At 45.6% G+C, this 19,773-nt stretch overlaps 2 protein-coding genes across 3 annotated transcripts in view; both read left to right on the forward strand.

The window, feature by feature from the left end:
• Positions 1-935: 935 nt before the first annotated feature.
• On the forward strand, positions 936-16,725 carry PSMD9 (proteasome 26S subunit, non-ATPase 9). Of its 2 annotated transcripts, XM_006047164.4 has the most exons (6): positions 942-1,169; positions 4,643-4,745; positions 7,631-7,836; positions 9,853-9,954; positions 14,988-15,076; positions 15,402-16,725. In XM_006047164.4, the coding sequence occupies exons 1-6, from the start codon at positions 1,032-1,034 to the stop codon at positions 15,427-15,429; spliced, it is 666 nt and encodes a 221-aa protein (XP_006047226.1). In that variant the 5' UTR covers positions 942-1,031; the 3' UTR covers positions 15,430-16,725. The 2 variants fall into 2 exon arrangements, with proteins under 2 accessions (XP_044786159.1, XP_006047226.1); XM_044930224.2 differs by lacking the exon at positions 9,853-9,954 and having other exon boundaries at positions 936-1,169.
• A 123-nt stretch (positions 16,726-16,848) lies between these two features.
• CFAP251 (cilia and flagella associated protein 251) overlaps positions 16,849-19,773 on the forward strand; it is a 74,478-nt gene continuing 71,553 nt past the window's right edge. Inside the window, exons 1-4 of the mRNA XM_045163098.1 lie at positions 16,849-17,700; positions 18,579-18,798; positions 18,853-18,928; positions 19,049-19,168. Coding sequence (XP_045019033.1) covers positions 18,599-18,798; positions 18,853-18,928; positions 19,049-19,168 — 396 coding nt within the window. The 5' untranslated portion in view covers positions 16,849-17,700; positions 18,579-18,598. The remainder of the gene's footprint in view (positions 17,701-18,578; positions 18,799-18,852; positions 18,929-19,048; positions 19,169-19,773) is intronic.

Genomic DNA, 19,773 nt, shown 5'->3' on the forward strand with positions numbered 1-19,773 from the left:
AATGAGGGTAATAATAATCCTGGTTTATGAGTTTGTTGAATTAAAAAAAATTATTTGGCTGTGCTGGGTTTCAAATCTTCTTTGGGGCATGCAGGATCTTTTTTTCAGTTGCCACATGTAAACTCTTGGTTGAGGCATGTGGGATCTAGTTCCCTGACCAGGGATCAAACCCTGGCCCCCTGCATTGGGAGCCCACAGTCTTAGCCACTGGACCACTAGGGGAGTCCCAAACTTGTTGAATTAATATACATAGGGCCCTTAGAACAGTGCAATGTGTTGTATTTGATAAATTATTAGTATTGATATTATTGTTGTCATCAATACTATTTTTACTGATATTTATAGAGACCTTAATATGAGACGCACTGAGTCCAGTGCTCACTTCTTTGCCCTTCCAGCACCTAGGACAGTGTATGACACAAAGGAGGCATTCAATAAATATTTGTTTGCAAAATGTCAACACTATGAGATAGATTGCTATCAATAGCCAACCAACTCACGGATGAGGAAACGGAGGCTCAGTGAAGTGATTTATCTAGGTCACTACTGGCAGTAAGAGGCAAGAGCCGGGATTCGAACCCAAGCTTATAGGCTTTGTAAAACCAGGGATAAGGAATCTGAATATTTTGTAAACTCTCAAGGACTGTGTAGATGTTGAAATGGAGCGTCACGCACAGTGCGCTGCCTCATGCATACAGAAGGCGCTCAATACATAGCTGAATGAATGAGAAAAGAAAGTGAGTTAACTAGGGAGAGTTCATCATGCCCTGGTCTGGGCCAGCGCTTGGTTGGGACTGGGAATCCACCCGTCCTCATATCTCCCCGCCAAGAGGTACCACAGGACCACGTGTTCCAGCAGGGTGTGGCTTCTGGTGACCACGCCCCACAGACAAAAACCACACCTTTTTGCTTTTCCGGGCGCCCGCTAACAGCCGAGGTGTTTTGGCCCGCGCGGGAAGCCGTAGCTACAGTTTCCTCGGGCGTCCGCGGCCTGGAAACCAGCTATTCCAGATCCCGGGCAGACGTGCACAATGTCGGAGAAGGCAGGGAGTCAGAGCGGGGGCTCCCCGGAGGCCAGTGGCGTAACTGTCAGCGACGTTCAGGAACTGATACGGCGCAAGGAGGAGATCGAGGCCCAGATCAAAGCCAATTATGAAGTGCTGGAGAGCGTGAGTGTGGGAACTGGGCTCCCGGGCGGCCTGGGAGGCGCCGCAACGCATTCCTGACCCGGCCCCAGGCCGGGCAGTGAGGCAAATAACGTGAATAACTAGAAACGATTCGAATAGATGTTCTAGCAAGCATTTATGGAGCCCTCACTGGGAGCTGGTTAAACGCTTGACATTGGTTAACGCATTTAATCCTCCCAACAGTCTCTTGAGGTGAGTTCTATTATTTCCCCTATTTTAGGGATGGAGAAACAGACATTACTTAAACCTGCCTGAAGTCACAGGACTAATAAATTTGCAGAGGCAGGGTGATAATCATCACTGTCATCAGTCGTTGTTGTACAGTTACCAGATGTCCTGTAACCACTTTACCTTAGAGCTTCTTAAACTTTAATGTGTATGCGAATCACCTGGCGATCTTGTTAACATTCAGATTCTGGTGATGCACGGGTGTATGGGAACAGCTACAGCATTTCTGCAGATTCCCAGCGATGCTGATGCCACTAGTGTAAGAACGTAACAGGAAAGGCATATTATCCTTATTGTATAAGGAGGAAACTGGGGCCAAGAGTGGGGCAAACCCTTGCCTAAGGTCATGTACGTCGGAAGTGGCTGTGATGGGGTTAGTTCTCAGGTCTCTCTGGCTCCCAAATGGATAGTTTTTCTTAAGCCATCTAGCATAAAACCACAAATCAATTTGCCGAGGAAGAGTAAATGAATTACATTCTATATAGGGTGGATGAAGTGCAATGTAGGTGATGGTTATAAGATGAAGTATCGTGTGGAGGCCAGGGTACCCTTTTACTGGGTGCTGACTGTGTGCCTGAAGGGAGCTGGTTTATGTGTATGCTATATCCTGAAATCCTCTTAACTGCTCTATGAAATTGGTATGTTACTCTGGGTCTCAGAAAGCGGAAGTCACAAGGTGAAATTTAGATCTTATGACTAGGGAATCCAGAATCTGTGCTTTCAAGTGGTTTATGCCAGCTATTTCTCACACCTTAGTTATTTTTCTATTGCAGGCAGGATGCTGTGTCTGTATACCTCCTGTACTGTTCAGTTCAGTTCAGTTCAGTTGCTCAGTTGTGTCCGACTCTTTGCGACCCCATGAATTGCAGCACGCCAGGCCTCCCTGCGGAGAAGGCAATGGAACCCCACTCTAGTACTCTTGCCTGGAAAATCCCATGGACGGAGGAGCCTGGTAGGCTGCAGTCCATGGGGTCGCTAAGAGTCAGACATGACTGAGCAACTTCACTTTCACTTTCATGCATTGGAGAAGGAAATGGCAACCCACTGCAGTGTTCTTGCCTGGAGAATCCCAGGGACGAGGAAGCCTGATGGGCTGCCGTCTATAGCATCGCATAGAGTCGGACACGACTGAAGCGACTTAGCAGCAGCAGCAGACTGCCAGGGAAGTTCAGAGTTGTACACTTTAAATGGGTGGATTGCATGGTGTATGAATTATATCTGAATAAAGCTGTTTAAAAAAATGGAGAGGCCCAGATATAACAAGTGATCTGGAGATAATATGAAGACCAACACCAGTTGGAGACTTTTTCCTTGACTACTGGAGGGTTGATGATAATTGGAAAGGGAATAAGTATTTTAGATTCAGGGTTATTAAATGCCTTGTATATGAGTTGCCAGTGGCCTGGGTCCCAACTTTGGAAACCAGTCTCTGATGCGGTATTGCCTTACTGCAATCAGGAAGGCCAGTCAACTCTTAATCATTGTGAGCAGACAGGAGGCAGTTACAGATATTTAGCCCCTGGCACATTTATACCGTATCTATAGAGAGTCCTGGGTTAAGGGAGTATACAAGACCCCCTTCCCCATGAACAGAAACAGTAAGTGTAACCCAGAGGCTTTCAGAAAGAGAGGGAGAGACGTGAATGGAATCCCTCCCCTTGGAACCTGTGTACACTCAGCAGTTGGTTTCTGTGCTGATCATTACAGCCCTCATTTATTACTTTCTGTGTGTATTAGTTTCCTGGGGTCGTCATAACAAATGATCACAAACTTGGTGGCTTAAAACAGCAGAAGTTTATCCGCTCTCAGTTGTGGAGACCAGCAGTGTGAAATCAGGAGTTGGTAGGTTTGATTCCTTCTGGAGCTCTGAGGGAGAAGCCATTCCCTGCCTCTCTCCTACATTCTGGTGGCTCTTGGCCATCCTTGGCTGGTGGCAGTGTCACTCTAATCCCTGCCTCTGTCTTCGTGGCCTACTCTCTGCATCTCTCTGTCCCATCTTTCCCTCTCCTTTCTTTTATCAGGATACCCATCATTGGATGTAGGGGCCACCTGAAATCCAGGAAGATCTCTTTTTGTGATCCTTCACTTAATTATATCTGCCAAGATCATTTTTCCAAATAAGGTCATGTTCACGTTCTCGGGGCTAGGACTGGGACATGTCTTTTGGGGGCTGCTATTCACCACTCTGTGATTGTGTCTGGCACTGTGCTAAGCACCCTACGTAGGTCAATTAGTTAATTCTCAGAACAGGTGTGAAGTGAGGTGAGTGTCATTTTTCCCATTTTATAATTGAGGAAGCTGAGGCCCAGAGAGGTGAACATATTAACCAAGGACACCCAGCTTGTATGTAGCTGAATTGAACTTGAAATCAAAGTCTGCAAAAACCCAGCTATATGTCATATAATATGATTCATTGCTGTTGTGCAGCATGCTCTGATTTAGGTAGGAAAAGACTTTAAAAATATGAAAATGGCAATTCCTTGAAGATGCAGTGGTTAGGACTCTGTGCTTTCACTGCCGAGGGTGTGAGTTTAGCCCCTGATTGGGGACTAAGATCCCACAAGCCATGCAGCACAGCTGAAAGAAACAAAACATTATAACAAATGTATTGTTTTCAATAGGGAATACATTGCCATGGTCAAAATTCAACATTTACAATAAGATATAAGATGGAAAGTCTCTCTCCCTTCCCTGTCCCCAGCCACCCCTTTCCTCTACCCCAGATGGCAACTGGTAATATCAGTGTATCCTTCAGGGATGAAAGGCCTGTTTGAAGGTCCCTTCAGATCTCTCTTTATTTTCAGAAGAACCAAAGTCCTGCCTCAGCTGGGTGCTCTTAGAGGTTTTTATCCACTTCTAACCTCCAAGGTCACCAGCCAGGTGTCAGCTGCCCATAGTAAGGAGGGTCTGGAGGAGTTGAGGTAGCAACTGGCCTTGAGGGTGATGCTCAAAGGAGTTGTTAGTTTTATCTGTACTACTCTAATGTCAGAAAAGAGTGGGTCCACGCATTACTGGTGTTGTTAAAAGTCAGTTAAAAAATAGTGCCCACCTGCAAGGGCAGTGGTGGGAGGGCCTGGGAGAAGGCCTGGTCTGTGCGAAGTGATCAGTACATGGCCGCCGTGGTCACTGGCACCTTTATCATGACTGCAGAGGAGCAGAGTCAGGGGAAAGAGGGCTCGAGGACTTCATAGCTGTAAAATCTTTCTGACCTTGTTTCTTCCCTCCAGCAAAAAGGCATCGGGATGAATGAGCCACTGGTGGACTGCGAGGGCTACCCCCGGGCAGATGTGGACCTGTACCAAGTCCGAACTGCAAGGCACAACATTGTCTGTGAGTGACCCTGGCTGGGGATGTTTCCCTAACTTGCAGCAGGAGGTGTGTAGGGCACAAAGAAGTCACCAGTATTCCATTACCTGCTTCCCTCTCTCTCCCTTGATGGGATCATCTCCTTGTCCCCATGGAGGGACTGAGAACTATGGGAATGGGATAGACTCTAGGGGTATATAGTTATAGTCTCATTTTTCTTTTTTTTTTAAATCCTTTTTTTTTTTTTTTTTAATTTGTTTTATTTTTTGGCCTCACCATGTGGCATGTGGGATCTTAGTTCCCTGACCAGGGATCAAACCCATGCTCCCTGCATTGGAAGCATGGCGTCTTAACCACTGGACCTCCAGGGAAGTCCTGTGGTTTCATTTTTCATTTGTTTTTAGGAATCTTGCTTCATTGTGGAAACTTTTATTGCAGTAACAACAGAAACCCAAGGCAGATATGGCTTACAATCCCAATCAAATCAGTTACATGTAAGGAAGTATGTTTCGCTGTTAATGATAGTGACCCGACTATGGACACTCAAGCAGAAAATTGCTCAGTCCCTCAGTAAAGACATTTGGAGGTAGGACATGCAGGGCTGGTCTTCAGAAACCCAGGCTCTGCCGTCCTTAGGAAATCTTGTCCATCTTCAGGGTCACCATATCCATGTGGCAGGCGGGAAGAAAGGGGAGGAAGAAGGTAGGAAGGACACAAGCTCCTATGCCAGCTGGTACACCTCCTGTTAAGGATCTGTCCTGCAAGTCCCATGCCCACGTCCTGCATCAATTTCTGCTTTTCTCTTATATGCTTCCCTGTCTGCAAGAAATGTACCCCACAATGGGCGTATTGCTATCTTAAATAAAATGTCTTATGTATATAGGTGTATATAGTGTGTCCCTGGAGAAGGAAGTAGCAACCCACTCCAGTATTCTTGCCTGAGAGATCCCGTGGACAGAGGAGGCTGGCAGGTTACAGTCCATGGGGTTGTAAAGAGTTGAGCATGACTTAGCGCCTAAACAACAGTATAGTATGTATGTGTGTATTTATTATCAAGGAACTGAGAGAGTGAATAGAGGTTGGGTAGTTTATTTGACTTCTGTTTCTGCTGTAACAAATCGTCACAAACTTAGTGTTTTAAAATGTCACACAAATTGGGACTTCCCTGGTGGTCCAGTGGTTAAGACTTTGCCTTCCAGTGCAGGGGGTGTGGGTTTGATCCCTGGTCGGGGAACTAAAATCGCACATGCCTTGTGGCCAAAAAAACCAAAACATAAAACAGAAGCAATATTGTAGCAAATTCAGTAAAGACTTTAAAAATGGCCCACATCAAAAAAAAAAAAAAATCTAAAAAAAGTCACAAATGTATTATCTTACATATCTGGAAGTGAGATGTCCACGTGGGTCTCACTATACTAAAATCAAGGTGTCAGCAGAGCTGTGTTCCCTCCAGAGAATTCATTTCTTTGTCTTTTCCAGCTTCTAAAAGCTGCCCACCTTCCTTGACTTGTAGCCCCTTCCATCTTCAAAGCCATTGGTCACTTCTCTCCAATTTCTGAGTCTGTCATCATCTCTTTCTCTCATTCTCCTGCCTTCCTCTTTCACCGATAAAGATCCCTGTGATCACATTGGGCTACCACTTGAATAATCCAGGATAGCCTCCCATCTCAGGGCCCTTAACTTAATCCCACCTGTACAGCCTCCCTTGCCATGTCAAGTAGCAGATTCACAGGGTCTGGATTTAGGATGTGAACATCCTTCCTTGGGGCCACTTTTTATGCTGCCACAGCTAGGCAACCAATGATTTCTACAAGGGCCTATCAAATAGAAGGGAATTTATCATCTCATTACTCTTCCCACTTTTTAAAAAATTTGATGAGTTAACTTATTTTTGGCTGCACTGTGTCTTTGTTGCTGCACTCGGGCTTTCTCTAGGGCTACTCTTCATCGCAGTACGCTGGCTTCTCACTGCAGTGGCTTCTCTTGTTGCCGAGCATGGGCTCTAGGGGTGTGGGCTTCAGTAGTTGTGGCAGACGGGCTCAATTGCCCCACGTCACGTGGAATCTTCCCAGACCAGGGATCAAACCCGTGCCCCGGCATTGGCAGGCAGGTTCTTAACCACTGGCCCACCAGGGAAGTCCTACTTTATCCCCTTGATGACTTCTGTTTTACCTATGTGAATCTTAACTCTATCTGCAGCATGCTTTGGTATAAGTTGTCTTTAGGTTAAAAAAAAAAAAGTTAGCCAGATCCTAGCCACTCTGATGGACTGGCCTGCAGAGACAGCTTACTCGACTGTCGCGTTTGTTCCACACATTTTGAGTTAACTGGCAATACTGAAAAAAATCAGAGGACTTCATCCCCAAACTCCTGGTTTCCAGCTGTTCTCACTGTTGCCTCTCCCACGCTGAACACCACCAGTCATATGTTGCTAGATGGGGTATCTTCTGGAAGCATTAAGAGAAAAGTGAGGTCCTCCTTGGCTCCAGCCTGCTTCACTTGGTCGCTTGCTCACGGCGCTGCCCCTTGTGTACGCTTGAGCTTGTGGCCATGGATTCACTGGACGAGTCCCTCCTGCTCACCTTTCAGGCCTCCACTGAAATGGTGCTACCTTTGGCAGGCCTTCCTTGATCTTCTAGACGAGCCAGGTCAGGGCCCATGGGCGGGTCAGCCCACATCGTGGTCATCAGGTGTCACTGTAATCACTCATCCCTTGGCTGCTGTCCTTGCGGGACTGTAAGCTTCATGAGGGCAGCCCCTCTGTCTTGTTTGTAGATGAGTCCTCAGTGTCTGGCTCAACCTCTGGGATATAATAAGCACTCGTTAAATATTTAGTGAATGAATGTTGGGGGCATGTCTCATGTCCTCTGCTGTCTTTTCTTGGCCCCTGATATGATGCTCTCCTTCAGGCCTGCAGAACGACCACAAGGCAGTGATGAAGCAGGTAGAAGACGCCCTGCACCAGCTGCATGCTCGCGACAAGGAGAAGCAGGCCCGGGACCTGGCTGAAGCCCACAGGGAGGCCCTGAGCCGCGACCAGAGCCAGGGCCTCAGCCCCGCTCAGGCCTTCGCCAAAGTGAACAGCATCAGCCCCGGCTCCCCCGCCAGCATCGCAGTAAGCTAGGGCTGACTCCCTGAGCCCACACCCTGAGGGTGCCTTGAGCCTGGGGCACTGTGGACAGACAGACCCACACTGTCTCCAGGGCAGCAGACACCGGGGAGGGCCAGCAGGAGTTAGGCTGTGCTGCCCACTCAAGGAGCCATGAGGGAAACCCTGGGCCACAAGGTGGAAGGCGATAGATGTCCCAAGAGAGGGAAGGAGGTGCTCTTCCTGGGCCTGATTCTCGCTGGGCGTTGAGTAACAGACAGGAGAGGGACGACAATAGCTGCCACTTACTGAGCCCTTGCTTTGCAACACGTGTCCTGCCAAGTGAGCTCGCCTGGTGTGTTTTGACAAGTTTTAACAGCTGTAATTGGGATATAGGTCACATGCTGTAACTTTTATCCATTTAAGGTACATATATGATTGAGTGGCTTTTGGTGTAGTAAAAATTAGGAGTCAGATTTTAGAGTATTTTATTATTCTGAAAAGAAACCAGTTAGGCATTACACCTCAACTCCCCATCTCCCTTAACCCCTGGCACCCACTGGTCTGCTTTCTGTTTCTATGAATTTGCCTATTTTGGACATTTCATATACGAGTGAATGGAATCATACAATATGTGGTCCTCTGTGTCTGGCTTCTCCCTCTTAGTATCGTGTTTTCAGGGTCTGTCTGTGTTGGAGCATGTATGTCAACTTCATTCCTTCTTCGTTTTCTAGAGCTTTTTATTGGAGAATAGTTGATTTATGGTGTTGTGTTAGTTTCAGGTGTATAGCAAAGTGAAGAAGTTATACATATACGTACATCCACTCCTTTTTGGATTCTTTTCCCAGATAGGCCATTACAGAGTACTGAGTAGAGGTCCCTGTGCTATACAGGAGGTTCTTATTAGTTATCTGTTTTATATATAGTTGTGTATAATCTCCCAGTTTATCCCTCTCTCACCTTCATTCCTTTTTCTGAGTATAGTGTGGTGTCCATACTCAGTATCTATAGTATAGATCACACTTTGTTTATGCATTCATCACTTCGTTTCCATTTTCTGGCTATTATGAATAATGCCTCTGTGAATGTGACATACATATTTTTATGTAGAGCTGCAATTAATGCTGAATTCCATAGCCACCCTCTGGAGTAGGTACCGTTTCACCCATGGGGAAAAGCCTCAACCCCTGAAGTACTTTTTGCCAGGACACATAGCTTCTAGAAGGTGGAATTGGGCCCTGCCAGTCATCTTTAGTGATCGTAAGACCACGAGTTATGTGTTTTATCCACCACTGTGCACGTGGCATCTGGTACACAGTTGTCGTCAGCCCGTGACGGGTATTTGCAGAAGGGATGGAGGAACTGTGATCTGTGTTCCTAGAACCACAGGGTCACTCTTGTCCTGGGTCAGCGTTGTGCCCCTGGCTGCTCGAATGGGGCCTTCTAGGGCAAATGTGTCTAAATGCTGACTCCTGAACAAAGTAAGCCAGATTAGCCTGCCACTCCTTGCCCTCGCACCTGGGTCAGGACCCCAGAGAGCTTTGCCCCATGTTCCTCAAGGCCTGCACCACTGCCAGCTTTCGTCAGGCACTGGGCAGACCTGGCCGGCCACCTTTTGCTCACTCTGTGCCTGGAGGAACCCCTGGAGGAGCTGGCCCAGTTATGCGCTGCCCCTCCCTGCCCGATGTATCTAAATCCTAACCTCTTTGCTTCCTGCCTGCCATTCTTCTCGGTGGAAAACATGCTCATTTAAAAAAAAAAAATCAGAGTATAATTGCTTTACAGCGTTGTGTTTCTGTTGTACAATGAAGTGAATCAGCCATACGTATAACATATATCCCCTCCCTCTTAAACCTCCCTCCCACCCCAACTCCCATTCCACCCCTCTCGGTCACCACAGACCGCCGAGCTGAGCTCCCTGTGCTGTACAGCAGATTCCCACTGAAAATGCGTGCATTAAGTTAGGACTGTCTGAGAGGGTGAAGAGCACCGGAAGCACACTGAAGCACTCTCCTGACTTCCTGTTTTCTCTTCTCTCTTTAGGGTCTGCAAGTGGATGATGAGATTCTGGAGTTTGGCTCTGTGAACACCCAGAACTTCCAGTCACTGCAGAACATCAGCAGCGTGGTCCAGCACAGTGAGGGGGTGAGCTGGAAGCTCTGTGGTGTCTGGCCAGTGACCCCGGAACTGCCGGGGCAGGAGCTGTGGCCAGGGTGCAGGCTAGCTGCCTCAGAGGGTGTTACTCAAGCACAGTCCTTCCCACACGGGGCCTTTACATTGGCTTTCCCTCTGCCTAGAATGCTTATCCCCCTGATTTCTGGCAGGCATCGGGCCAAGAAGCAGTCGGCTGGTGTTGGTGAACTGCTAGAGGACAGGCCTTCATTTCCACACTGACTGACCCCTTCATCCAGTCTGTACTTAGGTGGAAGTTTATAATTTTGATTTTTGTCAAACTCATTAGTTTTTCATTTTATGGCTTATATCTGCTTAAAGAAATTCTTCTAGTGCTTTTATTGGTTTTTTTTTTTAGCTTTTCTTTAATCCATCTGTCATGTATCTTTTATTATTTTTTTTTATAACAGTTTGAGGTGCAATTTACATACCTTCCAGGTCACCCATTTAAAATGCATAATTCACTCATTTTTAGTCTGTTCGTAGAGTTGGGCATCCATCACCACAATCAGTTTTATTTATTTTTAAAATTTTTATTTATTTATTATTTTTTACAATCAATTTTAGAGCATTTTCATCACCTCAGAAAGAAGCCTCATTCCCATTAGCAGTCACTCCCATTTTCCCCATACATACCAACCCCTGGCAGCCACTGAACTACTCTTTGTCTCTACAGTCTTGCTTGTTCTGGATATTTCATGTAAATAGGATCATACAGTATGTGATTTATACTGTATATATACACACACACATATATGCTGTGATATATCCTATATATATACTAAGTGATATATATATATATATATATATATATATATCATTTAATGTAGTGTTTTCAAGATTCATCCATGTTGTAGCATATGTCAATACTTCATTCCTTTTTATGACCAAATAGTGCCCCATTGTATGGATAGGCCATACTTTATTTATCCATTCATTAGTTGATGAATATTCAGGTTGTTTCCATTTTGGGGGCATTATTATAGAGTAATACTTCTGTGAACATTCTATAGAAGTTTGTGTGTGCACATATGTTTTCATTTCTGTTGGATTCATAGTTCATCTGAAATTAATTTTTGTCAATGGTGTGAAGCAGGGTCCCAGACCTATTTTTTTTCCCCAAATGGATAGTAGTTGTTCCAATATTGTGTATTGAAAAGTTAGTACTTTACCCACTCTTTTATATTGCCACATCTGTTATATAATTCTTATACGTGGGATTCTTTGTTTCTTTGGTCTGTTTGTTTGGAACCTTTCTGGGGTTCCCTAGAATAAATCCATTTGTCCTGCTCTGCTTCCCTTTAACACTTTGCCAGAAAAGGTGTATTGGTGAGTGAAAAAAATCACCCCAAAACTTCAGCAACTTGAAGCTTCAAGCATCTATTAGCTCATACAGTTTGGGGGTCAGGCAGTGTCCAGGAGTCGTGTAGCTGGGTGGTTTTGGTTCAGGGTCTCTCATGAGGTTGTGATCAAGATGTAAGCAGAGGTTGCCGTCATCTGAGGGCTTGACTGAGGTTAGAAAATCTGTGTCCGAGGTGCCTCACTCATATGGCTGTTGGCAGGAGACTTCAGTTCCTCAGCACATGGGCCTCTCCACAGTGCTGCTTGCGTGCCCCCACAGCATGGCAGCTGGCTTCTCCCAGAGTGGGCAGTCCAAGTGAGAGCAGAGAGCCGACAGCAGCACCTTCTCTGACTCAGTCTCTGAAGATTCCCACTATCAATTCCACTGTCTTCTATTTGTTAGAAGCAGCTAAGTCCAGTCCTCACTCAAAAGGAAAGGAATTAGGCTTTAACTCTAGAAGGAAAGAATTTCGAAGCATTTATTTATCATTGTGGCATTATACCTTTGTCATCTCTTTACTGTCCCATCATCATCTTAGTGAGGTTTCTAGAGATGATACATTGTGTTATTTTTACCAAAGTCTGTTTTTCACTCCTTCTTCCCCACCCCACCTCCCCAGCTTGCTAGAGTGTTAGAGTTTACTCATGTTTCTTGGGTACTTTGCTGCATGTAACAATACTTTTAAACTTTGTAGTTATCTGGGCTCATTGTTACTGCTTTGTGTTGTAAATATGTCTCTCTTTTTTTTTTTTTTTTTTTTTTTTGCCCCCTGGAAGAGGTAATACTTACTAATGGCAAAAACAGAAGGAAAAAACAATGAGAAACCTCCCTCTCCTCCAGGTTCATTTCCTTTCCTCCAAAGGCAGCTGCTTTCCAGCTGTGTGTCCTTCCAGGGACGGGTTCTTTGTGCATTAGTGTTTGGAGCTACTGGGTGCTTTGATTAAGTTAAGGCCTGATGTACCCACAGCAGAATTCACCCTTTTCAGTGTATAGTACTGTGAGTTTTGACAACTGTATGTGTATGTAAATATCACCAAATGAAGATATGTCACAGTTCCGCAACCCAAAACGGCCTCATCCTTTTGTAGTTAACTTCTCCCCATGCCTCATCCCCAGGAAACCACGGATCTCTGCTCCACTCCTGTGGCTTTACCTTTTCCAAACTGTTGTATAAGTGAAACTGCATAGTGTAAAGCCCTTTAAGGGACTTCCCTGGCAGTCTAGTGGTTAAGACTCTGTGCTTCCATTGCATGGGGTGCAGGTTCAGTCCCTGGTCAGGGAACTGAGACCCTGCGTGCCACGTGGCACGGCTGAAAAAAAGCCCTGTAAGTCTGGCTACTTTCACGCAGCATCCTGCATCTGCGGTTCTTCAAGTGGAATGTGCACTGTAGTTCATCCCTTTTCACCACTGAGTAGTAATCCATTGCGTAATGACCCCCAGACTCTTATCCATTTTCCCAGTGTGGGACATTTAGGTTGTTTCCAGTTTTTGGTGGTTACTCATAACAGCTACTGGTTTCTAATCTGTCTCTTCTAGTTAGATATAGTCTTAGGCTATTTATAGCTAAAAGATCTGTTTTTGTTAACACTGAGGTGTAATTGACATATAACATTATATGAATACTATTTTCAGGTGTAAAACATAATAATTCAATGTTTATATATATTGGAAAATGATTGCCACAATAAGTCTAGTTAACATCTGTCACCATACATAGTAGTTACAGGGTTTTTTTGTGTGTGTGATGTGCACTTTTAAGATTTACTCTCTTAGCAACTTTCAAATATCCAAGAGAGTATTATTATATTCCATATTGCACAGCATGGTTACTCTAGTTAATAATACTGCATGAGTCCTTTTTTACAAAGGCAGTTATTGAACATTTTGTAAGAAATTTCATTCTTTAAAATGAAATTTCCTGGGGAATTCCAATATATCAAACAGATAAGTTGAACTGCTGGGATGGGCTAGAGGTGGGGTGGGGACAGTCTCACACTCTCAGGGCCCTGGGTCCTCCTAGAACCAGAGCTCAGCTTGAGAATCACGGATCTGGGTTTCCATGGTCTGCTCTGTGAATTGGAAAAAAAAATCTTTTTTTACCCCCATAGCATTCTATTGTTAGACATTTAGGGAGTTTCCAATTTTATGGAAACTTGGAAATTAACACTCTTGTAGACAAATCTCTGTTTCTGTAGATAAGTTTTTAAAGGTGTATGTATTTTCAAAGAAAAAAAATCTTAAAACAATATTTCTTTATGATAAAAATAGTGTGTATTCAACCATAAAAAAAGAATGGTGTGCTGATAGGCTGTAACAGTAACAGTCCTTGAAGGGATTTGTGCTAAGTGGAAGAAGCCAGACACAAGGGCCACATAGTTTAGAATTCCATTTATATGAAATGTTCAGATGAGGAAAATCATAGAGACAGAAAGTAGAGAGGTGGTTTCCAGGGGTTGGGGAGGAGGGACTGGAGAGTGGTTGCCAATGGGCACGGGGTTTCTTTTTGGGTGATGGAAATACTCTGAAATTAGGTGGTGATGGTTGGACAAATCTCTGAATATACTAAAACCCACTGAATTGTATACTTTATTATTATTTTAAAAAATATGTATTTATTTATTTGGCTGCACTGAGTCTTAGTTGCGGCCACCTGGGATCTTTGTTGCGGCATGCAGGATCTAGTTCCCTGACCAGGGATTGAACCCAAGCTCCCTGCATTGGGAATGAGGAGTCTTAACCACTGGACCACCAGGGAAGTCTCAAAATTTCTATTATTTTTAATTGAAGGAGAGGTGATTTATTTTTTTTAATTAATTAATTTATTTAGCTGCCTGGGGTCTTAGTTGTGACCCACGGGGACTTTGTTGCAGAGCACAGGCTCTAGTTTCAGCGAGCAGTTTCAGCACGTGGGAACTTGCTTCCCCAACCAGAGATTGAACCCATGTCCCCTGCATTGTAAGGCAGATTCTTAACCACCGGACCCCCAGGGAAGTCCCTGAAGTATATAGCTGATTTATAACATATGGGACCTTTTAGGACATATATTCAGATGGATTCATGCTTCACTGGTTTTATTTTTACTAAACCTACTTATTCACTGCACTATATTTAAACAATACCTTATTGAGGGGTATTTTGGGTGTTTTCAGTTTTTGAAATTTTTGAACAGTCCGGGATGAATGCTTTGTTTATTTATCATCTTGTCCTTTTGCAAAAGATATCTTTAAAAGATACCTTTTAAAGATTTTGTTGTTGTTGGGGAGGTATGTTTCTCCAGGAGGATGGTACCAAATCTGTAGCCCTATTGGCTCCCCCCAGAGTGCCATGTCCCCCACATTCTCGCCAGTTGCAGAAATTATGTTTAGAATAAGCATCCTGGGACTTCCCTGGTGGTCCAGTGGCTAAGACTCTGTACTCCCAATGCAGGGGGCCCAGGTTTGATCACTGGTCAGGCAACTAGATCCCACATCTTGCAACTAAGACCTGGCACAGCCAAATAAATAAAAAAAAGCAATTTTTTTTTTTTTAAGCCTCCTTACCAATCTGGTGGGCAAAAAACAAAAAACCGCCCCCGCCACCCAACCCCAGTATCTCAGCCTTCTAGCCTGAATCTCTTTGAATGCTAAGGAGGCTGAACATAAAATGAGTTTATTTTCCTTTCAGAAGCCCCTGAGTGTGACAGTGATGCGCAGAGGGGAGAAACACCAGCTTAGACTCGTGCCAACACGCTGGGCGGGAAAAGGACTGCTGGGGTAAAGTATCTGTGTCCATTCACACTGCAATGTCCGTCGCATGCTTATTAGACATAAAGCTGTAGGCAGGAGGTGGGGTCTTTGGGGAAGGAAGGGAATTTCCAGATTACCTGTAGCAACTCATGATGAATCTTTTTGGCAGGATTGAGATTGCAGGTGTGGAGATGAAGGGAGCCCTGGTCACTCTGGGTCTTTCATTAACTGGGTGTTTGTGTTGAATGAACGGGAAAGCACGTAGGTGAAGAGCTCAGAAGGGATCACTTCTGATCTTCCTGAACAGAGCCACCAAACTTACATACTGTTTTCTTTTCTTTTTTTCTTCCAGCTGCAACATTATTCCATTGCAAAGATGACTGTCCCTGAGGAACGGAAACAGGAAAGCATCTTCCTTTGCCCCAGACCTGGCTCCAGTGGGCATTTCCTCCTCTTCTTCTCTGCCTGAAGCTCAAGGATCTCAAAGAGACTGGACGCCTGAACTTCGAGGTGGTGGAAACGCTGTGGCCTCTCAGTTCAATCTCTCGGGACTAAGGCATTGTTAAAAACTTGATTTGTGTTTAGCATCTCTTGCAGGTTAGGCCGTGACCTGAAATGAGACTCCTCTGGATGGTGAGGAAGTGGGCGGGAGTTATTCTGGCAGGTGCTGATGTGACTTTATTCTTTTAGAAATCTTTTGTTTTCCTCAAATAAACCCAGTTTTACAGTATTGATATGATCATGTTATCACCCCAGTTGAATTTCCTATGAACCTCTCAAACCAAAGCTCAGACAGGAGTTAGAGCCTCCTCATAGAAAGTTGGGCAGAACAAATCAACAGTTGTGCTGAGTTTGACTAACAATATCTCTGGAACATGATTCTTTAGTGAGTGAGGTTTCCAAACACTCAGGCTGCACCATCTGCTTTTGCATTGCAGCATTGCTGCTCTGGCTACAGAAATTGCATCCTCAGCATTTGGATCTCCAGGGCCACAGCTCCCTCTAAGGGAAGCCAGGAAGCACGCCTGGTGCTTTCCGTAACCCACCTGAGAGCAGAAAGGTCCTTTTCTGGAATAAAAGACCCTGCATATTAGCCTCTGATGACTTTTCATAATTGAACTTCCTAAGGTGTGTTGACATTACTGTTGAGAATCAGCAGGGTGTGCAGACCTGGCTTCTTGAAAATGCTGATTCCTCCTGCCTGCCTTTTATTTTCTTTCTTGAACATGGCAACGTGAGTTTAAGTGATACTTAGTGACTCCCTGTTTTACTTTCCTTCTCTCGTCATCGTATTACAATGCTGTGACTCCACAGTTTCTGCTAGACCACCTTCTGTTTCAGAGGGCATTGGCACATTTTGCTGAACACATGCTCCGGTTCCTCAGGGCTGGATTTGCTTGGCTTGGATACAGATGCCAGGTCGTCCTGACAGGAGTCAGTACTGGGTGTGCTCCTATCCATGGGCTCTCATGCTCAACTGGAAAGACCTCTGATTGAGTATGCGCCCCAAACTGTGTACCCTAGCCAAACTTCCACTTGGATTTCCCTGCCTTGTAGTTACAGATGTGCTGTGTTTACCAGTGTTTGCTGTTTAAATTGTTTTTTTCTAATTCCATGTGTTTTCCAATCTCTTTTTATAAACCCTAGACTATAATAAACACGGTTTGTCCCATCCAGTAATCCCTTTTATTTTTTTGAGATGTGTGTATATGAAGATCCCCAGGAGTAGAAAAAATGGCAACCCACTCCAGTATTCTTGCTTGGAAAATTCCATGGGCAGAGGATGGAGGCTACAGTCCATGAGGTTGCAAAGCATTGAATAGGACTGAGCACACACGCAGGCACCCACATGCTTATCAGCCAGCCTTGTGAAAAGAGGGTGTGGTGGGGTCAGGAGAAGCATTCAGCCCTCCTAAGAGTCTTTTGCCTCAGTGCCTTTGGCTGGTTTCCTTCACGTCTTCCCTCCAGAAACCGCAGGATGGACATGCAGGCGGGCTGTCTTTTGTGAAGGGCTAGTGGAGGGTCGCTTTGAGGTGGAATCATCCTAATGGATTTTACCACACTGGTTTGATAGAAACATTTTGTGATAAGAATCGCAAGATAATGTAACCTGTGTAATATTTAATCCCAGCCAGCTAAAATGATCTACACAACATGTAGTTCCCCGGGCGAGGAGCTTGGAGGACAGTTGTACGCTGCATCAACGAGATTGGAAAATTCAGTTTGCTTTTGACAAAGAGAATTTTATCAAACAGTTCGTACTTCTTCACTTAATTTTGTCAAGCCTTCAGAAAGTCAGAATTTCTAGGATTGGGCTCTGCAGCTTCTTAGTGGATGGCGGCAAGGGAAAAAGTGGGGGACAGGAAGATGAGGAAAGCCAAATTTCAGCTCCCCAAGTCGCGGCGGCGCCTCTCTCCACTGACCGCCAGGGGGCGTGCTCGGCCCGCTCCCGCCTCTTTCTGGGCACGTGATCTCGGTCCAGCCTTCTCGCTTTACGGCCCGTCGCCTGCAGCGGCAGCGGTTACCATGGAGACGGGGCTTGGTTGGCAACTGTAACTAGGGAGCCTGTGGAGAAAGCTGCCGCATCTGGAGGCCGGGAGGTGGGAAGAGGGCTTCACGCAGCGGGACGACCCCGGCCTTTGAGGACCAGGGTGGGTGCGGTCTGTGAGTCAGGAGCGGGGTCCCCGGCAAGGCGGGGCCTGGTGCCTCTCGGGGGGCGGGGGACGCTCACCCAACCTGGGCCCGGCCTGAGGTAGCTCCAGGGAGACCTCCACCGCGCCCGAGCTTTGTGCCCCCAAGGGCCCAGACACCTGCTCCCCTCACTCCACCCCTCCCCGCCCGCACCTTGCTGCTTACTTGCTGTTTTACCTTGAATAAGTCACTACACCTCTCAGCGCCTCTTAAGTTTGCTATGAGGAATAAACGAGAGAATACGTAAAAAGGCTTTTAAACTTTCTAAACGACTGTTGCCATTTCTCAAGCACTCTGTGCTGCAACTCTGTTGAGCATTTTACGTATGTCCCCTCATCTTCACAAGACCCCCAGAATGTAGGGTTATCATTTTCATTTTGCAAGTGAGCAAATTTAGACTCTGAGGGGTAAAGTGACTTGCCCGAGGTCACAGAGCTACTGAGTGGTAGAACTGGGATTCAGTGCCAGCACAGGCTGACTGAAAAGACAACACTTTTAACCACTACCTGCTTCTTCCTTGATTCATATGATTAGAATTGTCCCCAATACCTGGGTTATCATTTTGCTGCCTGGGGGAATATGAGTATATTTAAAGTGAGTTAGAGGGCTCTAAAATTATTCCTAGAAAGCAATGAATCCCCATGGGTAGGGGGAGAAGGGGTGTTGGGCATCAGTATTTTTAAAGATTTAGGACAAGCTTTCCCAGGAGTCTGGTGTTCTCATTCTCATGGAAAGGGACAGAGCTGGCATTGCCCATTTCATTGATATGTTTGTGGACCAGGAAATCCAAGTGGGACAGAAAGGGCCCTGCTGACTATTATGTTCAAAATTTCTTTAGAGAAAGCTCCAAAGAGAATAATGTCAGATGCAGAGGAAAACCCACTAGAAGAAACAGAAGAATATGGAGAAATAGAAATGCAAGAAGAAGATGATGAAGAAGAATATCCAAATTTTGAAGGGCTAGAAAATATGCAACAGGAATTAAAAGAAGTTAACACATTAGCATGGATAGAGTCTCCAGAGGAGGAGGAGGAGGAGGCAGAAGAAGAAGGGAGGGAGTTTGGGGAGGAGGCGGAAGCAGAGGATGGGGAGGAAGGAGAGGTGGAGATAAGAGAAGAGGAGGAGGACAGGGAAGGGAGGGAGGAGGGAGAGGAAGAGGAGGAGGAAGAAGGGGAAGGGGAGGAGAGAGTGGAGGAGCATGAGGAGGAAGAAGGAGGGAAGGGAGAGGAAGTGGTAGAAGGATTTGGGAAGGAGGCTGTCAAAGAAGAAGTGGGGGAAGAGACTGCGGAAGCACTGGAGGAGGAAGAGGAGGCCTTAGGAGCACAGGAAGAAAGCACAGTGGAGCCTGAAGAAATCACCACGTCCATTATCAGTTTGGAGAGATTTGCGCAGCCTGATTCCCAAACAGTCTTGTCAGAAACATCCCTAGTAAGTAGGAATTGTCATTTGTTCATTCATTCCTAATCATTAATTGCATGCTTGTTACCCACTTACCTGCCCAGCTGTGGGAATATAAAACCAAATAAGACACAATCCATTCTCTTAAGGAACTCTAGGGTGTGTAGGGAGGCAGACCCATAACCAAAGAGCAAGTGTTAGAAAACTAAGTGGAGTGAGGGGACTTCCCTGGTGGTCCAGTAGCTAAGATTCTGAGCTCCCAAAGCAGGGGGCCTGGGTTGGATCCCTGGTCAGGGAATTAGATCCCATATACCGCAACTAAGACCTGGCACAGTCAAATAAATATTAAAACAAACAAACAACTGAACTAAGTGGAGTGATTGAGAGATGCATAAGAGATATGTATCTATATTAAGGCTGACAACCCAGCTTAGAGGATGATCCTGGAAATCTTCCTGGGGGAAGTGTGTACCAGAGCTGACTTAAAGGACAGTGGTTAGCTGGAGTGTGCTTATCTAAACAGAGTCAGCCTGTAAAACTCAGCTGTGATCCAAGAAGTGTGCGCCTGGGTGCTCAGTTGCTTCAGTCGTGTCTGACTCTCTGGGACCCTGTGGACTGTAGCTCACCAGGCTCCT

Source organism: Bubalus bubalis, chromosome 17 (genome assembly GCF_019923935.1).
Source record: "Bubalus bubalis isolate 160015118507 breed Murrah chromosome 17, NDDB_SH_1, whole genome shotgun sequence".
Lineage (NCBI taxonomy): Eukaryota > Metazoa > Chordata > Mammalia > Artiodactyla > Bovidae > Bubalus > Bubalus bubalis.

Coding starts and splice junctions, on each gene's coding strand:
- PSMD9 (XM_006047164.4), top strand. CDS start 1,032: ATGTCGGAGAAGGCAGGGAGTCAGAGCGGGGGCTCCCCGGAGGCCAGT. Junction 1,170..4,642: donor ATTATGAAGTGCTGGAGAGC/GTGAGTGTGGGA, acceptor TCTTCCCTCCAG/CAAAAAGGCATCGGGATGAA. Junction 4,746..7,630: donor TGCAAGGCACAACATTGTCT/GTGAGTGACCCT, acceptor GCTCTCCTTCAG/GCCTGCAGAACGACCACAAG.